This window comes from Dermacentor albipictus, unplaced genomic scaffold (assembly GCF_038994185.2).
Source record: "Dermacentor albipictus isolate Rhodes 1998 colony unplaced genomic scaffold, USDA_Dalb.pri_finalv2 scaffold_42, whole genome shotgun sequence".
In the NCBI taxonomy this organism is placed as follows: Eukaryota; Metazoa; Arthropoda; class Arachnida; order Ixodida; family Ixodidae; genus Dermacentor; species Dermacentor albipictus.
Genome location: NW_027225596.1, coordinates 602,436 through 630,134, shown reverse-complemented (window position 1 = coordinate 630,134; position 27,699 = coordinate 602,436). Strand labels below are relative to the sequence as shown.

General features: G+C 45.0%; 1 protein-coding gene and 1 long non-coding RNA gene across 4 annotated transcripts; both read left to right on the top strand.

Annotated features, from left to right (window-relative positions):
• The first annotated feature begins 494 nt into the window (after nucleotides 1-494).
• On the top strand, nucleotides 495-27,699 carry LOC135913638 (uncharacterized). Of its 3 annotated transcripts, XR_011510102.1 has the most exons (5): nucleotides 495-956; nucleotides 5,928-6,020; nucleotides 7,075-7,224; nucleotides 8,580-8,815; nucleotides 27,525-27,699. It is a non-coding gene; the product is annotated as an uncharacterized lncRNA (long non-coding RNA). The 3 variants fall into 3 exon arrangements; XR_011510103.1 differs by lacking the exon at nucleotides 7,075-7,224 and having other exon boundaries at nucleotides 27,581-27,699; XR_011510101.1 differs by lacking the exon at nucleotides 7,075-7,224.
• Nucleotides 1,782-5,650, top strand: LOC135913652 (TNF receptor-associated factor 2-like). Its single transcript, XM_065446196.2, has one exon. It carries the CDS (start codon nucleotides 2,049-2,051, stop codon nucleotides 3,453-3,455), a length of 1,407 nt encoding a protein of 468 aa, XP_065302268.2. The 5' UTR covers nucleotides 1,782-2,048; the 3' UTR covers nucleotides 3,456-5,650.

Genomic DNA, 27,699 nt, shown 5'->3' with positions numbered 1-27,699 from the left:
GATGCCGTTGCACAGGCGGCCCACACTATTTCCAGAGAAGAATCACTATGTACGTGGTATGAAGCAAGCGCTTTCTTGATGGCGATAAGGACACCGCCACCTCTCTTAACGGAATGATCACGCCTGTATATGTTATAGCTATTTTGCTTAGGGTAACTTTCATTGCCCATTACACCTCTATGAAGCCAGGTTTCTGTTAGCGCTACAATATCGCTGTTAGTATCATCCAAAAAAGAACACACTTCATCACGTTTAGGAAGCAGGCTGCGGATGTTAGTAAATGATAATCATAGCTCTGGACTAGTGCTAGATGGCCTAGGCAGCTCCTGAGTGGATTTGCTCTTGTCTATAGCTATCTTGCTGATAGCACAACTGAGATTAGTCGTGCTATCAAAGACGTATGTTTTGTTGTCAATGCGCAGTTTATCAGCGACCAGTTTGCTCTTCCTGTTCTGGTTTCTGGCGAATTCTAGTAGGTTCCGCCTAGCTAACCTGGTCGGCAAAGAAAAATCTTCGCGAATAGAATAATTAGAGTCTTTCAACTTGTGCGCGGATGCCAGAATTCACTGTTTGTCTTTAAAATTTTGCAATGATGGGCCTTTGCTTGTCAACAGAAAACTTCCCTAACCGATGTACGCGTTCAAACTGGGATTCGGTTACAGTGATTCCTAGATTATTAGAGCAAAATGTAATTATTTTCTGCTTCGAGCCATCCCAGTTCTCTTTCGCGTCATCCTCAAGACCAAAGAACAGCAGGTTCGACCGACGCAGCCAGTTCTCGGCGTCGCCACATTCTTTCAGTTATGTCGCCCATGCTTTCAGTTAAGCCCAGGCCCGCATATAGCTCTAGCCTCAAGTTTCTGCAGCACCACCAGAGAAGTACTACGGGAGCGACTACAAAGGACGCAGTGAAACAGAAACTTCGGTTTCTGTACTCAAAACATGGCGAACATTACGTAAGTAGACTGCAGTATGCCAAATGCATGGCTTTTGAGATTTATTCCTAGCATAGTTGTTGTATGCGTGTAGGAGCAGCAATTGTTGGGTTCTCGCTGCTGCACGGTAATAACGAGATCCTAAAGCGATACGTAAGTACGTTTTAGGAAAAAAAAACAGTACAATTTAGTACCATAAAAACGAATCCATTGATATGAGAAATTTTTGTGGCTTCCGAGACTAAAACGTTTCATTGTTGCTAAGGCACAAACCGCACAACGCACCACCAATTTCAGAGGTTATGCTTTACATATGCGTAAAGCATTTGTAAAGGCACACGCAGTAAAGCCTTTTTTTTTAAGTGCATTAGTTTATAGCACAATATTTGGCACATTATGTCAGTTTGTTTACAAACAAGCGTGTTCGAAATGCAGTCATCGAGTTGTTTCCGTGCACTCCTGCGAAGCATCAAGGGTAGCTTTGCAATACAACTAAGCTTTACCGTAAGAACAAGTAACTTACACTATTTAACGAAGTGGGCATAATACTAACAAAGCACGAATATGCAGCGTTGTGACAGCACTCTAAACTAACATCGAATTTGACAATACAGTTACAATACAGTACGATTGTTTATGCTAGAGTACTGCTAGAGTACTAATGCCAAAAAAAGTGCTCTAATGTGTCAGCCAGAATGTTACGCAATTGTTACTGATTGATTTCTTTGGCAGCAAGTTTTTTTGTTTCGTGATAAATTGTTAAAATTTCGCTTCCAGGTGGCGTTCACATGGTTAGCGTTGCGCAGTATAATCGAGTGCGTCAGTGCGCTTTATTGTGTGTATTTGTGTCAGTTTTACATGATTGTAGTGAAATGGAACACATCTCATATGCTTAGGAACTTTAAAACATGACGTCAGTGCTATTCAAAAGCGTACCCAGAACACGACCTGGAATTCGTGAAAAGAGCGCGTCCATAGCGCGTCTGTGAAAACAACCCGAAATCAAATGCAACAAAGCGAGCGAGGCGAGGGTGCGCGACGTTGGTAAGCCGTGGTAAACTCTGGAGACTCTGTCACTCTGTTAAATCACTTGTTGACCCATACAGAAGCATTATGGCAACCCATCGCTACACGTGCGTTGGCTTTTCGGCTAAAATAGACTGGAAGAGCATCGAGTTCCTGCTACCCATGCCCGTCTACCGCATCTGCAGTATATGTGGCGTGGTTCCCGACATGATATTCAGCCTCGAGTGCGGCCACGTCTTTTGCACCACGTGCATGAACGAACTGATGTTGAACTCGCCCGTCGTCGTCTGCCCTTTCGACAAGGGGAGCTTCGAAGAAGGCCGTGTAAGCCGCGACTCGTCATCTCAGGCGTACGTCACCGGTTGCAAGTCCTACTGTCTCAACAAAGCGAACGGGTGCAACTACGTGGGCCCCGTGTCAGACATGGTCGAGCACTACTACTCGGAGTGCTGCCACCACCTCGTCCACTGCCGCTCGTGCAAGAATCCCGTCGCCAGAATGAACGTCTTGGCTCACTTGCGGGGCGGCTGCAAGTCGGACGTGCTGGCCACGAACCAGGCGCGGACGTCGTCCGCATCCGCTAGCGGTGGCTCCGACGCCGACGGTTCTCTGTCCATGCTTCTGAGCAAGATCGAGAACCTGGAGAACGTCCTTCTGACGAGGACAAATCACCTCGAAGAAATGCTGCGCGAACGGATTAGCGTCGCTGCGCAGCCGCCGGCGGCTCTCGCTGACGAAGTCGCTGGGACCACAATTGATTCACGGCCGGACACCACCACTGCGGTAGACACTACCACACAAGCCGGCGGAGAGCGACAGCAGCCCGACGTCGTGTCGGCATCTTCGACGTCTGCGTCCGAAGAGAACGCTACGCCTGTATCCAACCGTGACGCTTCGGTGGCAGACTCCCCGACCCAATCGAGAGATCAGTCGCCGTCCGAGCCTCTCACTAACGGCCTCAATGGCGAGCCCGAGGCTGTGGTTGAGTCAACGACACCTTCAGATGCTGCCGAAGCGCAGCCCAGCCAGGAACCGAAAGCCTTTTTCACTTACGTCTGGGTGATCAAACCCTTCCGCAAGTACCGTAACGCGCCCCTGCAGGTATTCACGAGCGACGTACTCACTGTGGGCGAAAACGGGTACAGGATGAGGCTCGAAGGCAAGTTCCACGACCTGGGCGACTCGTCTCTTCACCTCGGGCTCTACATGAGGATCGTCAGGGGTGCCAACGACGCCTCGCTCGAATGGCCGTTCAACCGCAAGTGCTCCTTTGTGATCCTCCACCATAAGCAGCGTTCCAGAGATGTAAGCTACGACGTTTTTGCCCAAATGAACGTCGAGGAAAGGCAGAACGCGGCCAACACGGTTCTGAAGCGGCCGAAAAAGAAGGATAACGACAGCATCGGCCTTGACAGGTGTCTGTCGGTCGCGCAACTGCTGCAGAGCGGGTTTGTCAAGAACAACGAATTCAGGGTGCGCTTCATTGTTGAGTGAAGTGCTCGCCGCATTTCGCGAAGCAAGACCTGTCGGTATGCGATAGACTTGCTTCCAGCCTTTGGACTGTTTTCTCGAGAGCGGTGGTGAAAAAACGTTTTTAGCACACGTCCATCCTTTTTTGTTGTTGCTGCCTCATCATCGGTCACATGTCGAAAGCATCATATTGTTTTATTTGGCTGCTTGGAATGGCTGAATATGGCGACTAATGTTGAGTGAATAGCTAACGGTCTTGCTTGCTGTGTCTTTGCCATCAAAAGCACTGACACACCAAACCGTTTCACCAAAGCAGATGAAATGATGTAGAAGTTATGCGGCAGGCAGGCACTGCTAGTTCAGAAGCTTTCTTTTCTCTCTTTTACTGTTTCATTATTTGTTTCCTAACTGATTGCCTGAACTGTGATCTGCATGATAGCCAGACTCGCGAGCATGTGGTACAAGAATTGTGATTATCTGTAAGCTTACATCATTGAAGGTGTACCTTTCATGAGTCGGTTTATGTGTTTATCACCACCACCTCATGTGCAGTGAGCTTGATTTGATGGTTGAACTTGATTTGATGGTTGCAGCTTCTATTGAATAGATGGCTTGCACTGATGTTGCTGCCACCTCTCTGGCAAAACGTTTGCACGCACTAGTGTTACCTGCTATTCCTCGGTAGTGCAGAATAGACTGAGTGCCTCACCCAAATGGTGGAAGCGACATTATGTGCAAGCCTTCTTTTATACATGTCATCCTTTTGGAGGTTGTGAGCACTTATGGATTGATGCACAAGTTGGTTCGACCTTCCATGGGTTCTTGCTGTGGGTTTTGAATAAGGTGGATCACTCTCTGGTTATGAAAACATGTGAGCTTATGTTTGGCCACTGTATCTTGGTGGTTTGCTTGCTATATGTTAAAGTAAGTACCTTTCTCTAGTGGAGTAATCGGGCCAAATGATGTCACCATCATGTCTTGCTTTTCGTTATCCTACCCATATGGGAAATGAAAAACAATAGAAAGATTACATTGAATGAATCAACATAATTGTGGGCTTGGGCATTTGTTGCACCAACCCTAGTGATCAACCTTTTCTGTATCCTGTGACAGCTAAGGTGGCGTTGGCACATGACATCACCAAAAGTCACTGATGGGCTCTTGGGAGTTTCTGGCGCCAGGCTTGGTGCCTTGTTGTGCAAATGCCAACTGTTGTTTCAGTGTTTGTTTGTGCTGTCATCATCTTTGATGCTACAAATTTTATGCAGCAGTATTAAGTTTCACCATGTTTTGGCTCATGAACAAGGTGTCTTGCTTCTCTGACAGAGATGGGCGACATCACTATACCAGAACTGTGGCCTCCAAGATTGTGTTGTATTGTGTGGTGTAGATAACACCTCTAATTGCAGAGGCCATGCCAGACAGTTCCAGTAATTTTGACAAAACATTTCTGAAAAACTTGACATGTGCCACCATGACAACACCTTCCTGCAGGTTGCATTTTCTCGCATATTTGCTTTCCATCATTTTCATTCTAGTTTCCATATGTTTTCACTGCACAAGGGACCCAAAAGCAGCTCTGTGTAATTTAAACATCAGCTACACATTTTGCACTGAAGAAAATGTGGGCTGTATTCCCAATCGGTCACTTTCAAAGTGTACTAAAAGTGTGAGATGGGACAGGAACATTCTCCCATGTCTTGCACTGTTAGAATACTGCAAGTTTGTACTAATTAAGCAAAATCAATGCATGACGTTTTTGAAGGTGTCATTTTGAATTTGCATTTATTGAAAAAACCTGCAGCCAGAAGGATGCCTGTTTTTTCACTTAGGTGTTGTGTTGCTTGTTACATCGCACAGAAGTTACATACCCCTAAGTGATCTACCGTGGGTACGGCCTGAGCTGTGTTGCTGTCTTACCTTGGTAAGACTTTATTTTTGCGCAGAATTTCAAATAGTGCAGATGAATCTCTTTCCTTATTTCTTCTTCTTCCACTTTTTAAATATTTTTTTTTTCAGCTGCATGGTGCATCTGGTGCTTCATTTGTTGTCTGTGTGCCCTGTTTTTAGTTCCTTTGCTTTGAACCATAAGCACTGTGGTGATCAAGTATCACTTACACTTTCTTTTGCATCTGTCTGTTACATTGCCCCTGTGAATTGGCAGTGCCACAACAGGACTGCTATGTTTGACGAGGCCAAATAAAAGCACAAGGAATGCACCTGTCTCGCATTTGTCTAGTACAAGAAAACAGAAGCCTTATGCCTGGAAACGAATTTCAATTACTTCAAATGAAATAATAACAAATATTGGCACAATTGACACTAAGTAAAACCTAGGAAGGGCCACCGATTTATGAACACATGGTAGTAGCGGGTGGTGCTTAAATACTGCTGACTAGTGAATGGCTATTGAAATGATGTATTTGAATTGCTGTCTGAAACAAACAGCTACCGTTTGATTTTAAGATTACTTTTAAATAATTTCAACCTTTTCAGTAGCAGTGAAAGGCCTCTGCAGTTCATGAAAAGAAGCAACCAGCCATCTGTGTGGGACATGGACTTGTTGCCATCGAAGAACAGGAACCAAAGGTCAGTGACAGGCCTGGAATGTCAGCCCAAGTGTACTGTTTCCATTGCCATTACTTCTATGTGAAAGGAAAAGTAGTTCGTTCGGTTCTCTTAGTAGGGGTGATGGCGGAACAATTCAGTTCAGCCTGGCATTTTAGGCCAGCAGTTGCTCCACTTATAGCGCCTCTTTCCAGGTATATAGTTGATGACCATGTGAATGAATGAATGAAACCACGTTTATTCCACATTAAAATGCGTCGAAGACGCTGCGGTGGAAAGAGGAGGGGTGTTATTGGAAAAGGGGAAGGGTAAGGCTGCCTGGTGAAAGTCCAGCTATTGAAGAAACTCAAGCAGAAGAAGCAATTTTTATCCTTAGATCAACCTGGTTGATCACTGGGCATTGTCCACAGTCATATGGAAGTCCTCTTCTCATGGCATCCAGTAGAATGTTTTACTTCGCAGTATCACAACAGCAGGGCCATACAAAGTGTTCCATATCGCTTAACTTGCTGCACCTGACACAAACGAGCTTGAACTGATGTGTCCCTTCGAAACTATATTTTCATTAGTTTTGTGGTAATAGGGTGGTTATTAGAGAAGAAAATGAAGGTCAAAGTTAATTTTTCATTTGCTGGGCTGCTATGTCAGTGTAACGTGGCAAACATCAGAATACATTTTTCCACATTTGTTCTGCTGTGGCAGAGTAAAAGTTGTCAACACTTGTGGCTTACGACTTGTGTGGAATGCAATATATTTCATCTTTGCTGATAAAAATTAACTAGGTGCAAGCAGACGGCAGCGCAATCCGTGGCGTCGCGGTGAGCTAGTGGAGTTTACGTTGGTGTTGCCAGAAGCTTTTTGTTTTTGCACCCTTTTTGGCATACCAAGCCTCCTTTTGCAGTAGTAACATTGGCAATTTAATGCATTACCATTTTCAGGGCACTCCACACACTTCCCGGGGGCCAAGCATCTATCTATGTATATTTTGTAACTATGTTTGTGTTTATGTATGCTTGTATCTAACCATTTTTCCTGCCTACCTGGGTCACTGGGTGGCCCGTGGACGAATGGGTAGTGCATTGGTCTCCTCTGCTTAGGCAACACGGTTTAAACATCAACCGTCGCACCAACCTGGGCCACTGAGTATGTGGCAATGTGCACATACATCCCGCTCTTCAACCAACCTCTTTTGTGCCCACATGGGTCATACTGGATGCTGGACTGGGTAGGTACCACTGTTCGAAGAAAATCTTAGACACTGACTTGGAGCTATTTCTAAAGGATGGATGCACTGCCAATTTTTCTAATACAGATCAGATCGTTTTTCTCTTTAGTGTCCCTCTGATGTAACAAGCTGGCTTGAAAAGCGTAAAGAAGAGGTGACTCAGTGGTTCAGCAGCAACAAACATTTTGTGATGGTGAAGCACGCATTGAACAGCCAAGACAGGCAAGGGTGGTGTGGCAAGAGCAGCTTGTAACACAAGCACGTTGTGACGGTCAAAAGATTCAGAAAAGAGATTATTTGAGCATCACCGCTGTACTTCAAGTTGAGATGCACTTGGTTCCAACAGGCTTGGATGATAATTAGTGTAAACTGTTTGAATATTCTGCGGTAAATAATAAGGAGAACACAGACAGTTGCTCCATATTTGGGAAAGATGAGCATGAAATCATAGTATGTTCAACTTAACTTAGACCGACAGGACAGTTTATTGAGGCCAGTGACCATGGTGCAGCTGAAGTTTAGATGCACTCGTTGCTGTATTAACAGGTTCACACATCTTGAGCGTGTCAGGCCTTCATTTACCACAGCTATCGTGTCTCCATGTTGTGTTCTGGTAGATCAGAAACTTCAGCCTGCTAAGTTAACATAAGCTCAAAATGCTACGTGTTGTCAAGTTCAGGTTAGAGCTACACCAAAGCAAGTGGTCAAATTGTTTAAATGTACTGTTTTGAAGTTCTGTTCACATTTAGCTTGTAGTAAAGTGGCTATTACTAGATAAGGAAGGTTAAAGTCCTCTATTTCACAGTTACACCTAAACTAGAATGTCAGTGTGACGCTGCAGACAGTAGACAGTTATAGTAGAGTGCTTAAGTTGCACTCCACCCAGTCCATTAGTTATAGCCAGCAATCTGTACATAGCCACTTGGTGCGAGCGCTAGTTTACATGCGCATAACGCTGCCTTCACTTTGTTACAAAGACGATTAAGCAAGTGTCCCGAAATGGTTTTTGTCATACACCTAACCTGCCATTGTGGTGTAGTGACTTTGGCGTTGTGCTGCTGAGCCCGAGAGTGCAGTATAAAATCCCAGCTGTGTTGGCTGCATTTTAGTGGGGGCAAAATGCAAAAACACCCATGTGTCATGAATAGGGTGCACATTAAGGAAACCCAGCTGGTCAAACTTTTCCGGAGCCCCCGCTACAGCATGCATCATAATGATAAAATGGTTTTGACATGGACAAGGGACGTTCTGAAAGCATTCACCAACACCTCTTGTGCTGCAATCATTAACCATTTGCATAACCAAGAAAAATTACACAAGAGCTCATTTCTTCCATGGGCCCGCTCTCTCCCCAGCAACCTCACAAAGGTGGAGGAAGCAGATCTGGGCTGGGGTCGGCCTCACCACTGCTGTCACCTGCGAGTGGAAGGGCTTCATCAAATACAACGCCACCTGCCTCAACTGTACAACTCTGGCACAAGGCGCCAGTGTTTACCACCTGCTGTGGACTAGCCCAAGCACACGACGCCCCTGAGAGCCCTTGCTCAGGTGGCCTGTAGTGGCCTCCGCAGTGACCAGCGTGCTGTCGTCAGTAAGTGGACTTAAGATTACCCTCCATACGAAGCATTACTTGACTTCGGCACAATGCAGGGTTGCATTCATTTACACAGATCCTTTTTATTGCAATGCTTTAAGGCTGCCCTCAAAAAAGGAAAGCGCAACAGCATGTGCCTTTCCTTTTTTAAGGCAAAGTTGAATCGCGTGCTGAGCTGCCCTTTTGATATTGAGGCAGCTTGTGATGAGAAATTGTTTGTAGCATAGAGTATCCCATGCACTAGAGATTGGCAGTTCAGTGTTTACAAAGGCATGCCCCCCCCCCCCCCCCTCCCCTCGACACAACAGTAAAAACAAACTTTATGTGGCATTGTCCACATTGAGATTTCCTTTCACTTCAGAATTTAGGTTTGTTGCTTTTAACTAGTCCCTTGCGTAAATTTGTGGCCACTTCATGTGGTTTCTTGGGCTTGTTAAAGCTCGAGTTTTTTCTAACCAAAGAAATAGTACTTTAGATTGTTTTCCCACACGGCAGTATCTCTTAAGGCTTAATTTTAAATGGCTTGTACAGCCAGCGTTCATTGAGATTTTTAAACCTCATTGTAAATGCAAAAATCAACGAGAATGCTATGACCATCAAGGTACAATGTAAGGTATCTGGTACGATCAATTACACGCAGCATTTTACCAATTCCCCTTCGGTAGCATATTTTGACCACTTTGTCTTTGGTAAAATTGCAGCTTTTTATCAAATTGTGCATGAAAATACATTCTGGGTCATTTTTTAACTGGCTGTGCTGCTTATTTGGGCTTGGCTTGTGGAGTTGTGCACTATCTGAATTTATATTGTTACGTGGAGCCATACACAACAGGAAAACACATCTACAATATATTTGTATATATTGTTGTATTGCCCTTTGTTGTAATATACAACAAAGGGCAATGCAACGTCCCAATCTTGGTGGTCAGAAGAGACGTACATAGAAAGCATATCAGTTAGCGTCGGGTTGAAGCATTCAGTCAAACGGTTGGTTTGCGGGTGGTAAACCATCGTAAATTTGTGTTTTGTGGTGCAGGAGCGAAGTAGGTCATTGATAACTCTGGAGAGAAAGTAGTGACCATGTTCGGTGAGGAGTTGACAAGGGGCTCCATGATGTAAGATGAGATCATGAAGCAGGAAATCAGCGATGTTCGTAGCACAACTGATAGGGAGAGCATGTGTAATTGCGTATGGGGTGGTGTGGCCCATAGCAACAGCAATCCATTTGTTACTGGTAGTAGAGGTAGGGAAAGAACCGAGGAGGTCAAGGCCAACTTGGAAGACGGAGTCAGATAAGGATGTCAAGGGGCTGAAGGAGGCCAGCAGGGGGCATAGGTGGTTTTTTTTGGCATTGACACAGTTCACAAGTAGCGACACAGTGGCGAACAGAGCGGTAAGGACCAGGCCAAAAGAAGTGACGCCGAACATGGTTGTAGGCCCAGAAACTCTAAGGTGACCAGCGGTTGGGGCACCATGGAGCTAACCAAGAACGCTCAAGTGCAGATGCATAGGAACAACAAACAACAGTCCGCGTCAGTCCAGGTGGACGTTGCAGCAATATACTGTGCCATCTTTAAGCACGAAGAGGCGAAGAGATGGATTGGGCACTGCAGCATTGAGCTTCTGAATAAGCTCACATAAAATGCAACCACGGCGCTGTTTATCACGAATGTGGCTTAAACCAGAGAGCGAGAGCACACATGCAGGCGCGTCATCAGAGGCTTCAGGCAGATTGACGGGATTGCGGGACAAACAGCCAGCATCCCAATGCACTCAGCCAGACGTATAAGAAACAGAGTATATGTACTCTTGGAGCCTCGCTGCCCAGCGACCAGGACGCCCACTGGGATCCTTAAGGTACGAAAGCCAGCAAAGTGCGTGGTGATCGGTAGCGACTGGAATGCCGGCCATTTAATGTAGGGGTGGAATTTGCCCACTGCCCAAACGAGAGCAAGACACTCCTGTTCCGTGATGGAGTAGTTTTGTTCGGCTGAGGACTGGAGATGGCTGGCATAGGCGATAACACGGGCATGCCCGTTTTGATGCTGGACTAAAACAGCGCTGGTGCTGTGGCTTCTGGCATCGGCGCATAGTTCTGTTAGTGCGGAGCCATCAAAATGAGCCAGGACAGGTCGTGTAGTGAGCAACGTGATGAGGGTAGAGAAGGTGGTAGCCTGTGCAGCACCTCAAAAAAACCAGGTGCCTTTCTTTAATAAGTTCGTTAGATGGCATGCTATTTCTGTAAAATTGAATTTTCAATTTTTTCAGTTTTGTAAATTGAAGAAAAATACTTGGCACCATGCAGGCGATCCAGAACGTCGTCTATGCTTGGGAGCAGGTACACATTTTTTTTTGTGATCTTGTTAAGTTGTCGGTAGTCGACAAAAAATCTCGAATTGTTGTCTTTCTCTTTAACAAGAACCACAGGAGAAGCTTAAGGGCTGTAAGATGGCTCGATTATATCTTTGGCGAGCATTTTGTCAACCTCCTTTTGAATGATGTGGCACTCAGCTGAAGATACCCTGTATGGCCATCGCTGGATTGGATGGGTATCGCCAGTGTTTATGTGGTGCTTGACAGAGCAGGTTTGACCTAGAGGACAGTCACAATGGTCAAAGATATCCCGATAAGAGGAGAGGAGGCATATGAGATTGTCAGCTTCATGGAGTGAAAGGTCTGGAGTGATCATGTTATTCAGGTCCGTAGGAGACAGATCGGTTGAACAAGACGAGGTATTGGCGGTGTGTGAGTGAGCAACATAGGTGGAGACAAAGTCGAGGTGATGTAGTCGTAAGAAGGTGTCAGCATAGCTCGGGACATGCCCTGTGGGAGCACTTGTGAGCACAAGCTGAAATTCACCACAGCAAGACAAGTAAGATTGACCCATAGAGTTATAACAGTACGTGGAATACCAACACTGTGCATCAACAGAATGGCAGTAATGGGAGTGATCACGTATAGTCAAATCTTGATATAACAAATCACGTGGGACTGCTGAAAATTGTTTATTATTCTGAAAGGTTGTTATAGTGAAAGCCCCAAAATTAACTATTCCGCCCATCGACCCACCAAATTATAAGTTATCATCATTTGAGTTATTCATGAAAATGTTGCTGTTGGCTCTCGGCCCATGCTGTTGCTATTTTCCGTAGATTCTGCAGCCATGCACTACCGAAGCACCGTATAGTAAGAGTTACGCACTCAAAGCAGGTGCTGAGAGAACTACTGACAAAAGGAAGCTTCATGTCACTTCCAAAGTGCAATGTTTCTTTTTTCTTCATTATCACATTCCTTGCCATGGACACCGTAGCTGTCTCACTTGAGGGAAACGCCTGAATTATTGTAAGGCACAAGCGAGTGTAAATGGCACCGTCCGGAAAGTGCAAACTGCAACCATGTGGCACTTCCATGAGTACAGAGGTTACGTTTCTCCATGCATGTAGCTAGTATGGCTACAGAAAGAAGCATGAAAAAAAGGCATGCATAGAAGGAAGGGTGAAAGAAGGAAGAGATGCACCTCTATTGCTGGGCGACAGTTGCCTGGGCAGAGCATGTTCTCGCAAAACCCAATGTGTTGTCGCCTCTGGAATAAATTTTAAAAATTCTCCTGCATTTTTTTATTAAGCGCTGTCTCAGGTTTTCCGAACCATTATGCTGCGGCATCCGCTTTCTGTGCCTTGTCGTCTGCTAGCCTACTGTTTCAGCTGACATGAATGATACATGGAAATCTAAGAATCCCCAGATTTCAGAATATTAGTTCGCAGTACTGAGGCTTTGTTAACAAGGACACAGAAACTGAATAACAATCTTTATTCTGAAAAGTTCGGTATTCTGAAGTTCGTAGTACTCGGATATTTTTACAATGATACCATAAGAAGTCAGCTGGGGATTTCTGAAAAGTTCGTTAATCTGTAAATTTTGTTTAACATGGTGTTCATAGTGACAACATTTCACTGTAGTCACCATCGGGTACTGGTCGAGAGGTTGTAACAGCAACACAAGTCACAGCTTGTGGCTGCAAATGGATGTGCGCAGCAAAACAGAGGCGCCTTTTGATTGGTCCGGGTTGATCAGCTATACTTTGTAGGTCAAGCTGTACTGTACCAGCGGAACAGTCGATGAGGGCGGAGTGGGCAGATAAAAAGACAAGACCGAGGAGGACTGTAAACAAAACAGAAGTTTGACAGCCGGCGACACTGACATGTGCGGTACAAAGGCCAGCTACGGGTGACGTACCACCATTGGGGACACATAGAACATGTGATGGAGCAGAGATCATGGCTTTCTTTAACTGCTGACGGAGGTGAGAGCTCATAACGGGAATATGGGCGCCGGTGTCGATCAAAGCTGTAACATGTAGGCCATCCACTTCAATGTTGATCACATTGCGATTGGTAGGGAGTGTGAATAGAGGGACTTGAGGGCACGTCGTAATGGCAGTGTCACCTCCAGGAGCTGCAGCCACCAGTTTCCCGAAGGAAAATGCTGGGAGTAGGACGGGGATTGGGAATGACGTGGTGTAGGTGAACGAGAAGGCGAACGAAGGTGAATGTGAAGGCGTCGTAGTGAAGGCAAGGGGCTGTACTAGGCGGCGTTCATAGTGTTGTTGGCAGACGTTTCTCGGTCAGGTTGGGTTCGTACCTGGTGCAGACTTCGGTGCGGATAGCAGAAGCTGGAGAAGCTTGTCTGAGAAGGCGAGGGCCAAGCTTCGGCACTACCATGATAATAGACTGGAGCAATGACGTCCCTGTAACTATGGGCAGTAAGCCTGCCAGAGATTTTGTGGATTTCTGCCTTAATTTCAATTTAACCCAACTTGTATCAGAACCTACATGCATAGCACTGAGCACTTCTAGCATCTTAGATCTCATCCTAACCAGTAATCCGGAAAGCTTATCATCAATAGCATATCTACCTGAAGTCAGCGACCATAAAGTAATTCATGCCACATTTTCGTTTCAACCCGTAAAACGCCATTTAGTCAGCAAAACAATGTGCCTGTACAATAAAGGTAATTGTGATGCAATTAATAGTGATCTGAGCGCATTTGTTCCTACGTTCGTGAGGTTATGTTCTACGCGCTCCACTAATGAAAACTGGTCAATATTTAAAAACAACCTAGGTGATCTTGTTGATAAGTTTATACCGACAATAACTTTCTGCGGAAATCGAAACAAGCCATGGTTAACTAAAACGTTTAAGCGACTTGAAAACAAAAAGAAACATCTCTTCCACTCAGCCAAACTAAACCGACATCCCTCTGCTTGCGGGAAATATTTCGTTGGCGAAGACAGTTATCTGAGTGCTATACAGAATGCTAAATTCTCCTTTTTCCATGGTGAACTGCCTAAAATGCTTACGAACAGCCCTCGTCAATTTTGGCAAATAATAATCCCTCAGAAGGCGCGCATGATCAGCGTGTTAAATGCACATGGCGAAGTGGTCAGCGACAGCGACTGTGCTGACATTTTTAATGCAGCCTTTTTCTCTGTATTTACTAACGACACTTCAACTCCAGATCTGCCCACATGTATTAACATAACTGCGCATATGTCGCCAATTATATTCTCTTGTAGACGGAATTGCTTCAATTATTGACAACATCCAGCTTTCATCGTCAGCAGGTTTAGATGATATTAATTCCAAACTCTTAAAAATATTAACCATCTATCTGCTGCGTACCTAACTTTGTTGTTTTCGCAGTCACTCTCAACAGACATCTTACCATCCAACTGGAAAGTGGGCAAGGTCGTTCCAGTCTTCAAATCAGGAAACAGAGACACCCCATTAAACTATCATTTATTTCATTTCATCATCATTATCATCATTTATTAACTAGTGTCCTCTGCAAAATCATAGAACACGTCATATACTCGCATATCATGAACTTTTTAGACTCAATCTGTTTTTTTCACCCTTGTCAGCACGGATTTCGAAAAGGCTATTCTTGCGAAACACAGTTGGCAATTTTCCTTCACAACCTGCATGTTAACCTTTACTGTAACCTTCAGACTGATGCCATATTCCTGGATTTTGCAAAAGCATTTGGCACAGTTCCTCATTAACGTTTGCTGCTAAAATTGTCTCGGTTAAATTTACACCCCGACGTACTGAAGTGGATAGAAGCATTCTTGACTAACTGCTCTCAGTTTGTTTTTGTTAATAACCATTAAACGTATGTTGCTAAAATTGTCTCGGTTAAATTAACACCCCGACGTACTATAGTGGATAGAAGCATTCTTGGCTAACCGCTCTCAGTTTGTTTTTGTTAATAACCATTATTCTAGCAGACATCAGGCGTCCCCCAGGGATCCGTTTTGGGACCACTTCATTTTAAAATTTACATTAACAATCTACCAAAGCCTGTATTATGTAACATTCGCATGTTTGCAGATGATTGTGTGCTACCGCAAAGTTACCAACACATTTGACCACACATTCATCCAGAACAATCTCAATAATGTACAAGAATGGTGTAATTGCTGGCTAGTGAACCTAAATTCTAACAAATGTAAACTCGTGTCTTTCACTCGCAGTCATAACCCCCTCACATTTACCTTTTCCATTGCTGATGTTCCAATAGAATCAGTCCAATCATTCAAATACCTCGGTGCCACCCTATCTTGTGATCTGTCTTGGCGCTTGCATGCTACTAACATCATCTCAGCTGCTAATAGATCACTGGGATTCCTTAGGCGACATCTGCGTCATACCCCACAAGTAAAAGCGTTGGCCTTTAAATCATTTGTAAGATCGAAACTTGAGTATGCATCTCCCATCTGGAATCTGCATCAGATTTATATCATAAATGCACTTGAGGCTGTGCAAAATCATGCTACTAGGTTTAGTCAATCTTCACATTCGTACGATATCAGCGTTTCAACGATGAAAGCGGCATCGGGCTTGGAAACGCTTTCTTTCCGTCGACAGGTTGCCACCCTCTCTCTCTTCCATTCATTTTTTTTCAGCTCCCTAAACCACCCACCTTACATCACGCCCCCTTCATACATATCTCATTGCACCAGTCATCCGCTTCAAGTTGCACGCGCACGTGCCCGGACCACCACTTTTCAAGCATCATTTTTTATTCGAGCATCAAGGGACTGGAACGGCCTTCCACATGCTATCACAGCCATCACAAGCCCATCTGCCTTTACCGAAGCTGTTGTCACCCATATCTCAAAGTGAACGCCTGTTTCTGATGTTTATTTTATTAACCACCCCTTATGTAATACTCCTCCAATGGGGTTTTTAAGGTAATAATGTGAAGTGAAGTGTCCAACAAATCCACGTCGAATGCAAATTGGCTTGTCGTCAGGCATCCTCAACACATTCAAATCACGATAATTCGCAGTAGGACAATGGCATTGGAGAGAGTTGAAGGTGGCCGAAGGGTAAATGTCAGGGCGGTTCACAGAGCAAATGGTTTGAATGCCCATGTTTGCCAGTTCTTGATGAACAATGGATTGTATAAGTGGTATGGTCAGTTGGGGATCACTGGGCTCCCTGTGCATTAAATGTGCGGGTGATGCAGCTTCGATTTCATATCGAACGATTTGGGTGACAGTTTCTGGCGTTGAAGGCTGAGTCACCATACGAGCATCCTCACACTTTGATGTCGCTGCCGTGTTCGAAAGGCGTGTGAAGTGGTGGGCGATACGCTGGCTTTTAGCATCTTCGAATCGTTGGCATTCAGTAATAATTTCGTTGACTGTCGAGAAGTTCTTAAACACAATCAAGTTAAACGCATGCAGTGGAACCCCGGTTATACGTCCCCTAGTCTTGCGACGACCTGGGTTTCATGATGAATTAGCGCAGTCCCGGTGAAGTCCCCATAGAAGCAATGCATTAAAAACATCGGTTATCCGATGCAATTTTATGCCTGACCCATGTTATACGACGACACTCGCAAAGCGCGGGACGGAACAGCGGATGAAAAAAAAGTGCCGTGGGTCTCTTTCCTCTCTCCGCATGCAGAGCGCTTGACACCGCTCGACCGGTTCGCTCCGGCACAGCTTTCTTCCCTGTCTCGTCTCATTGTTTGTTTCTCTCTCCCCCACCAGCAGCCGCCCGTGACACCCGCTGGGCTAAAATAGCGCCTTTTCTTCTCCACAACCACTTTCTTCCTCTCTACTCGGTGGCGTCGCCTCTCGTCGTGTTGGGGAAGCGTTTCTGTCCTTCCAGTTTCCCAACAGCAGATCGCCGACAAGGTAGCGCGGAGAGGCCTAGGTTTATCGCATGTGTTCTTCGTCATAATCCTAGCGACCAGCCTTCAGCGGAGGTTTTGAGTTGTGTGGAGCAACGCGACGCACGTCCCGAAAGCGAAAGGTTCTGTCGCTCAGCGATAAGCTGAATATTATCGAGGAAGCGGAAAAGCAGCATGGAGCCATGAAAGCCAGCATTTCCTGGGACCTTAAGATACCGGAATCTTCACTTAGGACGATCCTGGCAAACAAAGCGGTGATACAGTACAACCTTGCTAAACCGTACCCGCTTGAACAGTAGTTTAGTTTTAAAGGCCATTGGACATAGTGTGTTTTGTATCCACATAAACTGTACCAGCTTACTGCTTATGTATCGGTTAACACGTAGTGTTCCCACTTTTCCTCACGCAAACACGGCGATGTGTCGTCTCTATTGGGCGGCCCGACAGAACAACAAGCCTCAGAGATCGGAACAACGGCCTCCAAGCGCCCTGTGCATTTACGCGTGAAGCCACATCAACATCATTTGGACGGCGTGCCAGAGACCATTGTGGCATTGCACAAGTGAGGACTTGCGTCATGCTGAAGCTCGGATAAAAAAACACCGGATGCTCAGCATAGAAGAAAATTAGACATTGTCCGTGCTATCGAACGTGACATGAAGAAGTCGGCGCTGGCACGTGACATGGATCTGCTGTTGACTACAGTCTGTGGCATTTGGAATGCGAAGAAGTTGTTCGGCAGCGCTGCTGCGACTGTGAAGAGATGTCAGAAATGAGGTTCGACTTTTCGCCATCATTACCTCTGTTGTTGCCTAAGTGTAGGCTAGCAACAGTGATGAGGACAACACAGAAAGATACAGCGTGGGCAATTCAGGCCCAACAGTGGCAGAAGCAGCCTCATGAATGCAATCGTCGCGACGAGAACAGCACCCCGCAATGAAAAAGGCGCCCCGCGACTTCTGCAGCACTACCGCACACGTACACGGAGAATACGTAACGCCAACGAGGAATCTGCCATGCGAGTGTTTGCCGAGAAGAAGGGGCTGGCGGAAAAGCTGCCCCGCAGCTTCAGTAAGTTTTAGGCCGCTGTCGTCTCTGCTAGGCTGCCGTGGCATCAAACAATAATAACACTTCTGTCGCACGAAGTGAGTAAATACTGCATGTCTTTTCCCCTTTCATCGCACTCTCTCAGAGTTCTGTTTTTGACAAGTAAGTGGTCGATCTCGGGCTATTTCGGTTAAACACTACTACTGTTTAGTACGTTTTTCTGAGCTCCGGCCAACTACGGTTTAACGAGGTTTCACTGTGTTGCATAATGCCAACAAGTTCGGGCTTAAGCGGAAAACGGCAAAAGAAGGACAGCATGAGAAGTTAGAAAAAGTTATCATCAAGTGGCTGCACCAAGCACGGAGCTCTGCAATCAATGTTGATGGCCCCATTCTAATAGAAAAGGCAGACTTTGTGGCATTGCGTGTGGGCATCGATGACTTTCAGGCATCAAACGGGTGGCTGAATCGCTTTAAAAAACCAAACAGGATTGTGTATGGAGAAAGCACTTCGATGGACGTTTCAACGGCGGACGAGGGGATGGAGTCGCTGCCGGAGATGACTGCTGCATACAAGCCCTGCGACGTTTTCAACGCTGATGAGAACAGTATTTTTTAACCATATGCAGCCCGAGCAAACCCTTGGTGACAGGTGTCATGGGGTTAAACGTAGTAAAGAGCATGGCACGGCACTATTCTGTGATAGTGAGGACGGTTTCGAGAGGCCGCCCGTGCTTATTGTTGGAAAGTTTGCAAAGCCAAGTGAAAACGCTGCCGTGCAGCTACAACTTCAACAAAAAGGCGAGGATGATATCTTCGCTCTTTAGCAGCTTTCTGCAGCAGCTGGATAACAAAATGGGTGCTAAGGCGAGGAAACTATTGCTTTTCGTGGACAACGCACCATGCCACCCACCCAGTACGTCCAGCCTGAGGGACATAAAGATTGCTTATTTTCCGCCCAACTGCACAAGCCGGCTGTAGCCGCTGGATGCCGGCATTATTAAGTGCGTCAAGTGAGGGTACCAGAAGCTGTTAGTGCAGCATCGGCTGGGGCCTATGAAGTGCAGCGAGTCGAAAAAAAAAGATCACTGTGCTCGACGCCATGCATTTTATTGCCAGTTCGTGGAACGCAGTGTCGTGAAGCACAATCGCTAACTCGTTCAAGCACTGCGGCTTTAAGTGAGAGACTGCCTCCTCTGCTTGGGATGCAACAACCTCGATGCCACTCGAGGCCGATGCAGGTTTCACCGACAATGATTTCGAGGGTTTAAACCTCACCACAACCTTCTCTGAGTACGTGGAGGCCGACGACAACATTATGATCTGCAGCGATAGTAGCTGGATGACGCCATCGAGGAGGCTTTGCCTAGTGCCAACACCGCTGTGACATCGGATGAGGACAACGACGCCGCCACAGGTGCCGTACCTGTGCCTACCGCGTTTGCCGAGGTGCTATGGCACATAGACGGCATCCGGAACTTCATCTGTTCATGCGATGCCGCAGAGGACCTCCTTTTGGACGTTTCCCAACTCGAGTGAAATTTCTTGGTTCACGAATAAAGGAAAGTCCAAGAAAACTTACCGACTTTTTTAAAGTTCGCAGCAGTGGGCAGTGGAGTGCCGTAAAGGTTCGTTTTAATAAAGCATGACTGGTACCCTTACTGCAGCATTAATTCTTATTGCATTTACTTTTTTTGGTAATTTGGGTTTCCAAGCCCTGCAGAGTATGTTAGTAGTTTACATTGAAGTTTCTCATTAATCCATTGCGCGAAATAAGTAGTATTTTTATAGGCATAATTTATGTCCGCATTTTTACGATGCCCGCATTTTACGAAGCTTTTTCACGGTCCCGAGAACGTCGTATAATCGGGGTTACACTGCAGTTCGCGATTCCTTTCAGTATGTGCGCAACCTTATCGGCTTCTGTCACCTTGGCGTCAACTTTTCGGGAAAGGGCCAGCACATCCTGAACGTATGTCAGGTACAACTTGGTAGACGTCTGCACACGAGAGGCAAGTTCTTTCTTGCCAGCATGCTGGCAGCCTGCAGGTTGGCCAAACAACACGCAAAGTTTTGTCTTACAAATGCTCCAGCTTGAGTGCTCCTCCTCGTTTTTATCGAACCGGGCCTTCGCAGTTCCTTTTAAATCAAATATGATGTTTGGCCACATCAAGGTCAAGTACCACCTCTAATGTGCGCTTATGCATTCAAAGAGTTGAATCCCTTCATCGACGTCGTCGCCATGAGTACCGGAAAATTTCCCAGGGTCACTGGGTGGAGCCAGGATGACGACTGGCATGCTGGCCACTACTGACGCAGTTTCACCGTCGGTAGACATGCCTAGAGTGGCGACTTGGTGGGTGCTGCAGAGCTCCATCTTGCATTAGATTCCACCACCTCCACCAAGATGTTACGTGGATGCAGACGCAACAGGAAAATGTATTTACAATATATATACATGACCCGCCGTGGTTGCTCAGTGGCTATGGTGTTGGGCTGCTGAGCACGAGGTCGCGGGATCGAATCCCGGCCACGGCGGCCGCATTTCGATGGGGGCGAAATGCGAAAACACCCGTGTGCTTAGATTTAGGTGCACGTTAAAGAACCCCAGGCGGTCTAAATTTCCGGAGTCCTCCACTACGGCGTGCCTCATAATCAGAAAGTGGTTTTGGCACGTAAAACCCCAAATATTATTAATATATATACAAGGCGATCAAGCACCAAACCATATGGTCGAGAGCACGCAGCATATCAAAAGTGCCTTCATCACCACTCCTTTTGAAGGTTAGTCCCGTGACAATATGACCATCGTAGTACAGGTTAGAAAACTGTTCAATGCTTGGTTAAGAGAATTCATGTATTTTGGAACATTCTGTACGTGTGCGACTATGGCAAGTACCCATTCCTTGACGAGATGCAGGTCTTCAAGATTGGGACAGCTTCCTTGTTAAGCTCGATGAAAAAGCACCGTGCACTATTCGAATGCGCACCTCTTCTGAATAAAAGGTGCATTGAAATTTGCATGTGCATTACAATTGCAGCTAATTTTACTCAAGACCAAAATAAAACCGATTCTTAAAAAAAAAGAAAGGAACAGAAAAGAAAGCTCAATGCAAGGCAAAAGTAGGTAGCCACACTGCCATCGAACGGGTCATCTGAAGAAAGCGACATTCGGAAGCATTACAAGATGGGTCCATGGCATGTGGAATGCCCTCCCGCAGACGGTGGTTGTGCGAGTGATCAAGAAGTGGGACATTTCTGATGCAACAACTGGAACTGAAAATGACCTTCTGTGGTCAGTAGACAGCAGAAAGGAGGTGTCGTCTGACTCCGATAGCGACTAGCCGCTAAGATTCAGCTGTGCGTGTGTCTGCGTGCCATTGTATGCTCTATAATATTGTTTCAACATGGCCAGCATCAACTCGGGTTTCGTTACCTGATGTGCCCGGTAGAATCTGCACCAAATTATTATTTTTTTAATATTTAGGCAGTAATGTAAGTGCGCGTTGCAATTGATGGTGCAGCAATTGATGGCGCAGCAATTGATGGTGCAGCACGGACGATCAAATAAAAAGACTGGTGACAGTCGCACATTGTAGTTGTACAATGTGTACATTGAAAGACAGTCGAAATGTAAAACTGTATTGCAGAACTTTCGTGGTGACCTTCGTGTGACTAAAGCTGCTGACAAAAGTGTGCAGGCATCAATTGTTTGTCTCTCCTGATATGTGAATGACATCTAAGTGAAATTGATGATTTTATTTCTTCAAACATTTTATTCTTGAAAAGCCACATAAAATGAAGTAGTACAAGGTAAAAAAGAAAAATATTTTGCGTGTATCAATGACAAATCAGCTTCTACTTTGTGCCCTTTCCAGATCAAATCGATACCCAATTCACTACTCTTTTTCAATAAAAAGTGCCGTAGTATTCTGTTGTAAAATGTTTCCACCATTAATGTGAAGAATGTAGCACACAAACTTTTCATAAGTAGGTAAAGATGAAATAAAGTGTTTTGCACTAGTGTACTCTTGCTGAAAACTTAGGAATAGCGCTGACATTCATTTGAGTGGTACATTTCAAATGACTGATCATCAACTGTGTATATGTTAACCATTCTTTATATGTATATGCTGTACTCATTCCTTGAAAGTGTGTATTGCTGTCCATAATCTAGGGAAGTACCTATTGCAGAGCACTTCAACTGAGATGTAGCAATGACTATAACATAGAAAAAGAAGAAAAAGACATTAGCACTACAAACAAAAAAGAGAGAGAGAGAGAGAGAAGGGAAGACGGAAAGGCAGGGAGGTTAACTAGACTGAGTCCAGTTTGCTACCCTACGCGTGGGGAGGGGAATGGGGAGTGAAAGAGAAAGAGAGAGAACTTAAGTGTAGGTTGTCTATAGTCGCGCACTCAAGTCCATCGCCTTCAGGTAGCGAAAAAGCGCTCTAACTGCTTTTTGGGCCAATGAGCTGTGAGGCCAGGCTCCCAAGATCTTCGCTTCCGTGAATGGCCTGTCATCCAGTCTATTTAATGCACACTGGAGAGTCTCACGTTGATTATCGAAGCGAGAACAGTGGCACAGAAGGTGGCTGATGGTCTCTTTACAAACAAAAAAGGAATACTGTAAACTATGCACCGTAGATGCAACTTAATAATTTGCAGAAAGTGCTCATAATTTGTATTTAAACAAAGTGTGTATGAATGCTTTTAATTGTGCCAGTAAGTTAGAGTTTAGTAAAATTACAAAGAGCTGGAAAACAAACCTACCATAGTGTGTTTTGGCACATTTGAACCCTTATGTTCTAGAGTAGACCTTGCGTGAAACTCCAGATCACACAAAAAGGTATTGGATATGTCAAGCAGTTTGAAATTGCAAAGGTCATGTATCATGAACTTTTCAGTATATTTCATACAAATGGGTTCCTCTTGAAGCAAGAACAAATGCGGGAAATGCAGCTTGCAGCCTCTGATGGCAGAACTAGTTGAACATGTACCAATTGATGGTTTAAACTAGCCCCTGAATTCAAAAGTTCAAGAGACATGTAGTGGTGAACATATATACAAACACAGTGAGTCTTGCTCATGTGTTTTGTGAAAACCTGCAAGAGGAAACATCCTAACCGGGAAAATGTGTGATCTAAAGTCACAGAAAAATGGAGTAGGCTCACTTTAGTTGACATCTACGCAATTGGAAGCTTTGCGTGAATCATTGCAGCACAAGATGCTGATGCACGCCGATCTGGGGGGGCTGAGCAACCCAACGTATGCATTGTCTCTTTCGGCTTTGGCAAATTCACATTCATGTTCCTGAAACTCGGCCTGGGTCAGTAACTTCTTGCAGCGCATATGCTGTGAGACAGATAAGTGAAGATGCTTACTGCAATGGGTTGACGACGATAGCTGTGAATGGCGATGTGCGATGGCCCCCGTAAGGAGACTTGCTGGTACCGGAATAGGAAACTGAGTGTGTGGAGGCATTCTCACATGACACGGGCGGGCACCTACTGCTATCAGTCATGCCTGCCTCACACCTTTTCCTGTTTACATGGGATCTAGCGACCAGAAAACGCACCATACGATTGCAGTTTGGCGATATAATGAATTTTGGTGCCAAAAGATTGCGATTTCCTGGAGCGTATAAATAGCAAAAAAGAAATCGAACTGTGTTGGGTCATCTTTGTCTATCTTGATCATGAACATTGCTGCCAGGAAATCATACAATATGGGATCGTATCAAAGAGTTTCTTCTGTATATAGTTGTAGAAAAGCTTTGTAGGAAACATTGTTTAGATCACTAATAACAGAAAAAAGTTTCTATGCACATCGTGCCATGAAATAGTTTTCTGTATCTTGCCCATACAACTTTTCTATGACTCCCATTGATAATGGCTGACTGGCGTGTCAAGCTGCCGTTACATCTTCGATCATGCTACTTGCACATGAAAGCAGGGGGGGTATTCTGTAAGAGTCCACCTAGTGCACTGCTCATTTCAGCCGCTGCTGATTGGCTAGGGCCACTCGTCTCCTCCTCTCTCGTAAAGTTTCATCCAGTCAGCAGGGGCCGAAATGGACAGTCCACTAGGTGGACTCTTACAGAATACCCCCCCAGTAGAAGGTCAAGTGGAGTGCTGGTTAAGGCAAACGAAGGCTTTTTACGCTTGAACAGTCTACAATGTCAGCAGTTCAAGATGAGTCAGACTTGTACATACATAATGAGTCAGCATTAATAATGCGGACTCAGTTTGTATGAAGTGTGTTCCTTTTATGCCCTTTTATGCAGGGTGTTTCAGGTACAAGGTGTGTTCAAAAAGAAACCAGACTTTTGAAATAGTGTGCCAACCAGCAGAGGAAGTGCACTGCAGCCACTGAGTGCGTGTAACAGCAGGTTTAAGCAACAAACTGCCATTTGCTTCATTTCGCTCTGGCCATTATTTTGTGAGCTACAGCTGCTGAAGTGAACAGGTCCACAAGCTGTTCGTTGGATCAGCGCCAAAGTGACAGTGAGAGAGCTTGAAGAACAACGTATATATGTGTGTGAAATATTGCTACAAACTTGGCAAAACTTTCACAGAGACGTTCTGGTTGCTTATCCAAGTAAACGGGGAGCACTGTATGAGTTGCACGCAGTGCTATGAATGCTTTAAATGCTTTGAACATGGCAGAATGTCGGTCGGTGACAGTGCTGAGCCTAGACAACCTTCCACATCAACAGATGATGACCATGTCGAGACAGTTCTTGCTCTGATTCGTGAAAATCACTGTTTAACCGTTCGAGAAGTTGCTGTGGAAGTGGGCATCAGTGTAGGATCATGCCATCAAATATTGAGTGACAAACTTGGGATGCATTGTGTCAACACAAAATTCATGCCATGTTTGTTGACTTATGATCTGAGACAAACCCGTGTTAAGATCAGCCAGGAACTGCTTGCCACTGACACTGACAATCGAAACTTCCTTAAGAACATTGTAACAGGCGATGAGGCGTGGATTTATGGCCATGATATGAAACAAAGGTGTAGTCACAATGGGTGGGCAAAGGGTCTCCTTGTCCAAAAAAGCATGCTTGAGTCGGTCAAAGATCGTGGTAATGCTGGTTGTGTTCTTTGACTGCAAAGGCATTGTCCAGCAGGAATCTGTACCACATGGTGAGATGTAAACAAGGAAGTCTACCAGGGAATTCTAGCACATTTGAGGGACGCTGTGCGCTGTAAGTGGCCTGAATTGTGGGAAAACCAGACTTGGATGCTGCATCATGACAATGTGCCGGCTCATGCGTCAATCCTTGTCCAGAGCTATCTAGCAAGACGTCCCACTCCCACAGTGCCCCATCCCTCATATTCTCCGAACCTAGCCCCAGCAGAAATTTTCCTGTATCCCAAACTTAAGACCAAGTTGAAAGGACGCCGTTTCCGAACTACAGAGTAGATTCAGGACAATGCAACAAGAGACCTGAACACCATCCCAGATTGTGCATTCCAGGAGGCTTTTCAAAAATGGAAGAAACAATGGGAAGAGTGTATTGCCAATAGAGGGGACTGATTTGAGGGGGAGAGTGCCTAAACTAGTACTATAAACAATAAAGATGCTATAGCAAAAGTTCAGTTTCTTTTTGAACACACCTCGTAATAAGAACCAAACTTTAGAAAACAGTGTGGCACATCATAACAGGCTATGTTTTTTTGTGCACTTAGCTGGCAAGATAGCCAAGATCAGTCATGCAAGTATCTATCTTACCTTATTATCTTTATTTTATCTCATGCAGTATGTATCTTTGTATTTATCTTTCAAATGCGACTTATGTCATCTTAGGGCATAAGTTTCATTTTAATAAGTAGGAGAGCTTTTTGGGAAGAGCTAGTGCTTTTTTTATTTTTAATTTTAGTTTATACATACGTAGTTCTTTCCTTTGAAGAGTTCAATATGTTGTTGCACATTTGCACACCGGTATAGTGTTCCCAAAGTACAAAGACTGCTTGCAAGTGTCAAGGAAGCAGCCGTCCACGTCACCCAATATAAAGGCTAGGTAGTGATGTCAGCAATTTTGTCGTGAGCGTGGAAATTCACCATGGTGTCAACTGATAAACAATTGTTTAGCTCTGAAAATGGAGCCAAACATCGCTGATCCGCTTGTATACTGAAGCCAAGATGTGGATATTGTTAATTGAAAACACAATTTAGAGGACTGCATTCCAGCCATGTAGATGGGCAGTACTAGTAATATTTCTTGCTCACTTTTTGCAATGCTGTGAAAAAAATCTTCACAAAAGACAACTTATGAAAACAACTGCTACAAGTGGTTCCAACACACTCTGGAACAAATATTTGAGGACTTTGGTAAATGATTCTCATTAAATGGTGAACAAAGCACGCAGAAAAACAGCATTTCGAGTAACTAAAGACCAGTACAAATGGGGTGCCATTGATTGCATCCATGTATGACATACCACATTAAAAAAAAGCTTTTGTTCTAAGTACATAAAAAACTTAGCATCACTCATATCTGACTGTATTCTTTCTCTAGCTTCTTTCTTTTTATAACATTTCAGAAATATGTACCAAAGTTTGTGAAGGAAACGTCCTGCAGTAAAATGTACTGCTCGCAGCTCATTGCCTTTGCTGCGTATGCAAATACAGCTCGTTTCGCTCAATGGCAGACTATGGGCATTTCATGTTCTCAAAAGGTTCGTCAGCTTTCTGAGTGTACTGGTCTCTTTCCAAGTCGCTCTTCTGCACACAAAGATATTGTAACAGTAATGAAGGATGCCACAAGTGAAAGAAGAGGAAGAGAAGGGCAAACAGAAGGATAGAGCAGCAATGGGTAAGGGGAATAGCTGGTTTCTGTAACGGCTCAGATTTGGGTGGGTCATGTAATGCTTGGAACGCATTCAAGGCACCGGACTCCCGCTACATTTTGGTGGCAGCGGTGTTAAGCAGCAACCAGACGTCCCCCAGTACGATGATGCATGCAAACGGCATTTTGCCTGTGTGCCCTCACATATCTCATTTTTCCCAATCCAGCAAAGCGAGAACTTCTTGCCAACATGCAGTGAATAATAAGGAGATTGCATTTTCTCTCCTAACGCTCTTCTTAACTCTCTTCTTGAGAATTATGACAGCCGTAGAATCTGTGTAAACACTTTCAAAACTATTCACCCACACTTCCTGCTTGTCAGCATGCTGGGAGAAGCCTTCATCCTGTATTGAACTTAAGTTGGTTGATCATGACAATATGTATGAGGAGACGAGTGTTAACAACAGCTGGCATCACAAGACACCAGAAAGTCATCAAGTGGTTGAGGTCGAGGAAATAACTTTTTTGAAAACAAATAAAACAAGTTGGCAGTGCATCCATCCTTTGGAACTGATTGGTGACTTTAATGCAATTAGCAGTCAATCTTATGTTGGTGTGTGGGCTGCTAAGCACAATGAAATACTTTGCAACTTTCAGCAGTTGCGCGAGACCCAACTGCGGATCCACCTACTATCCATTCCTCTTCCTTCTAGCCTATCTTCACGCCAGCTGATGTGGTTGACCAGGGCAGCGCCGGAAGAAGGAGGAAGGTGCACCACAAGTTTACCCCCCCCTCCTGCAGACAAGGTGGCTGTGGTCGCTTGAAAAGCCA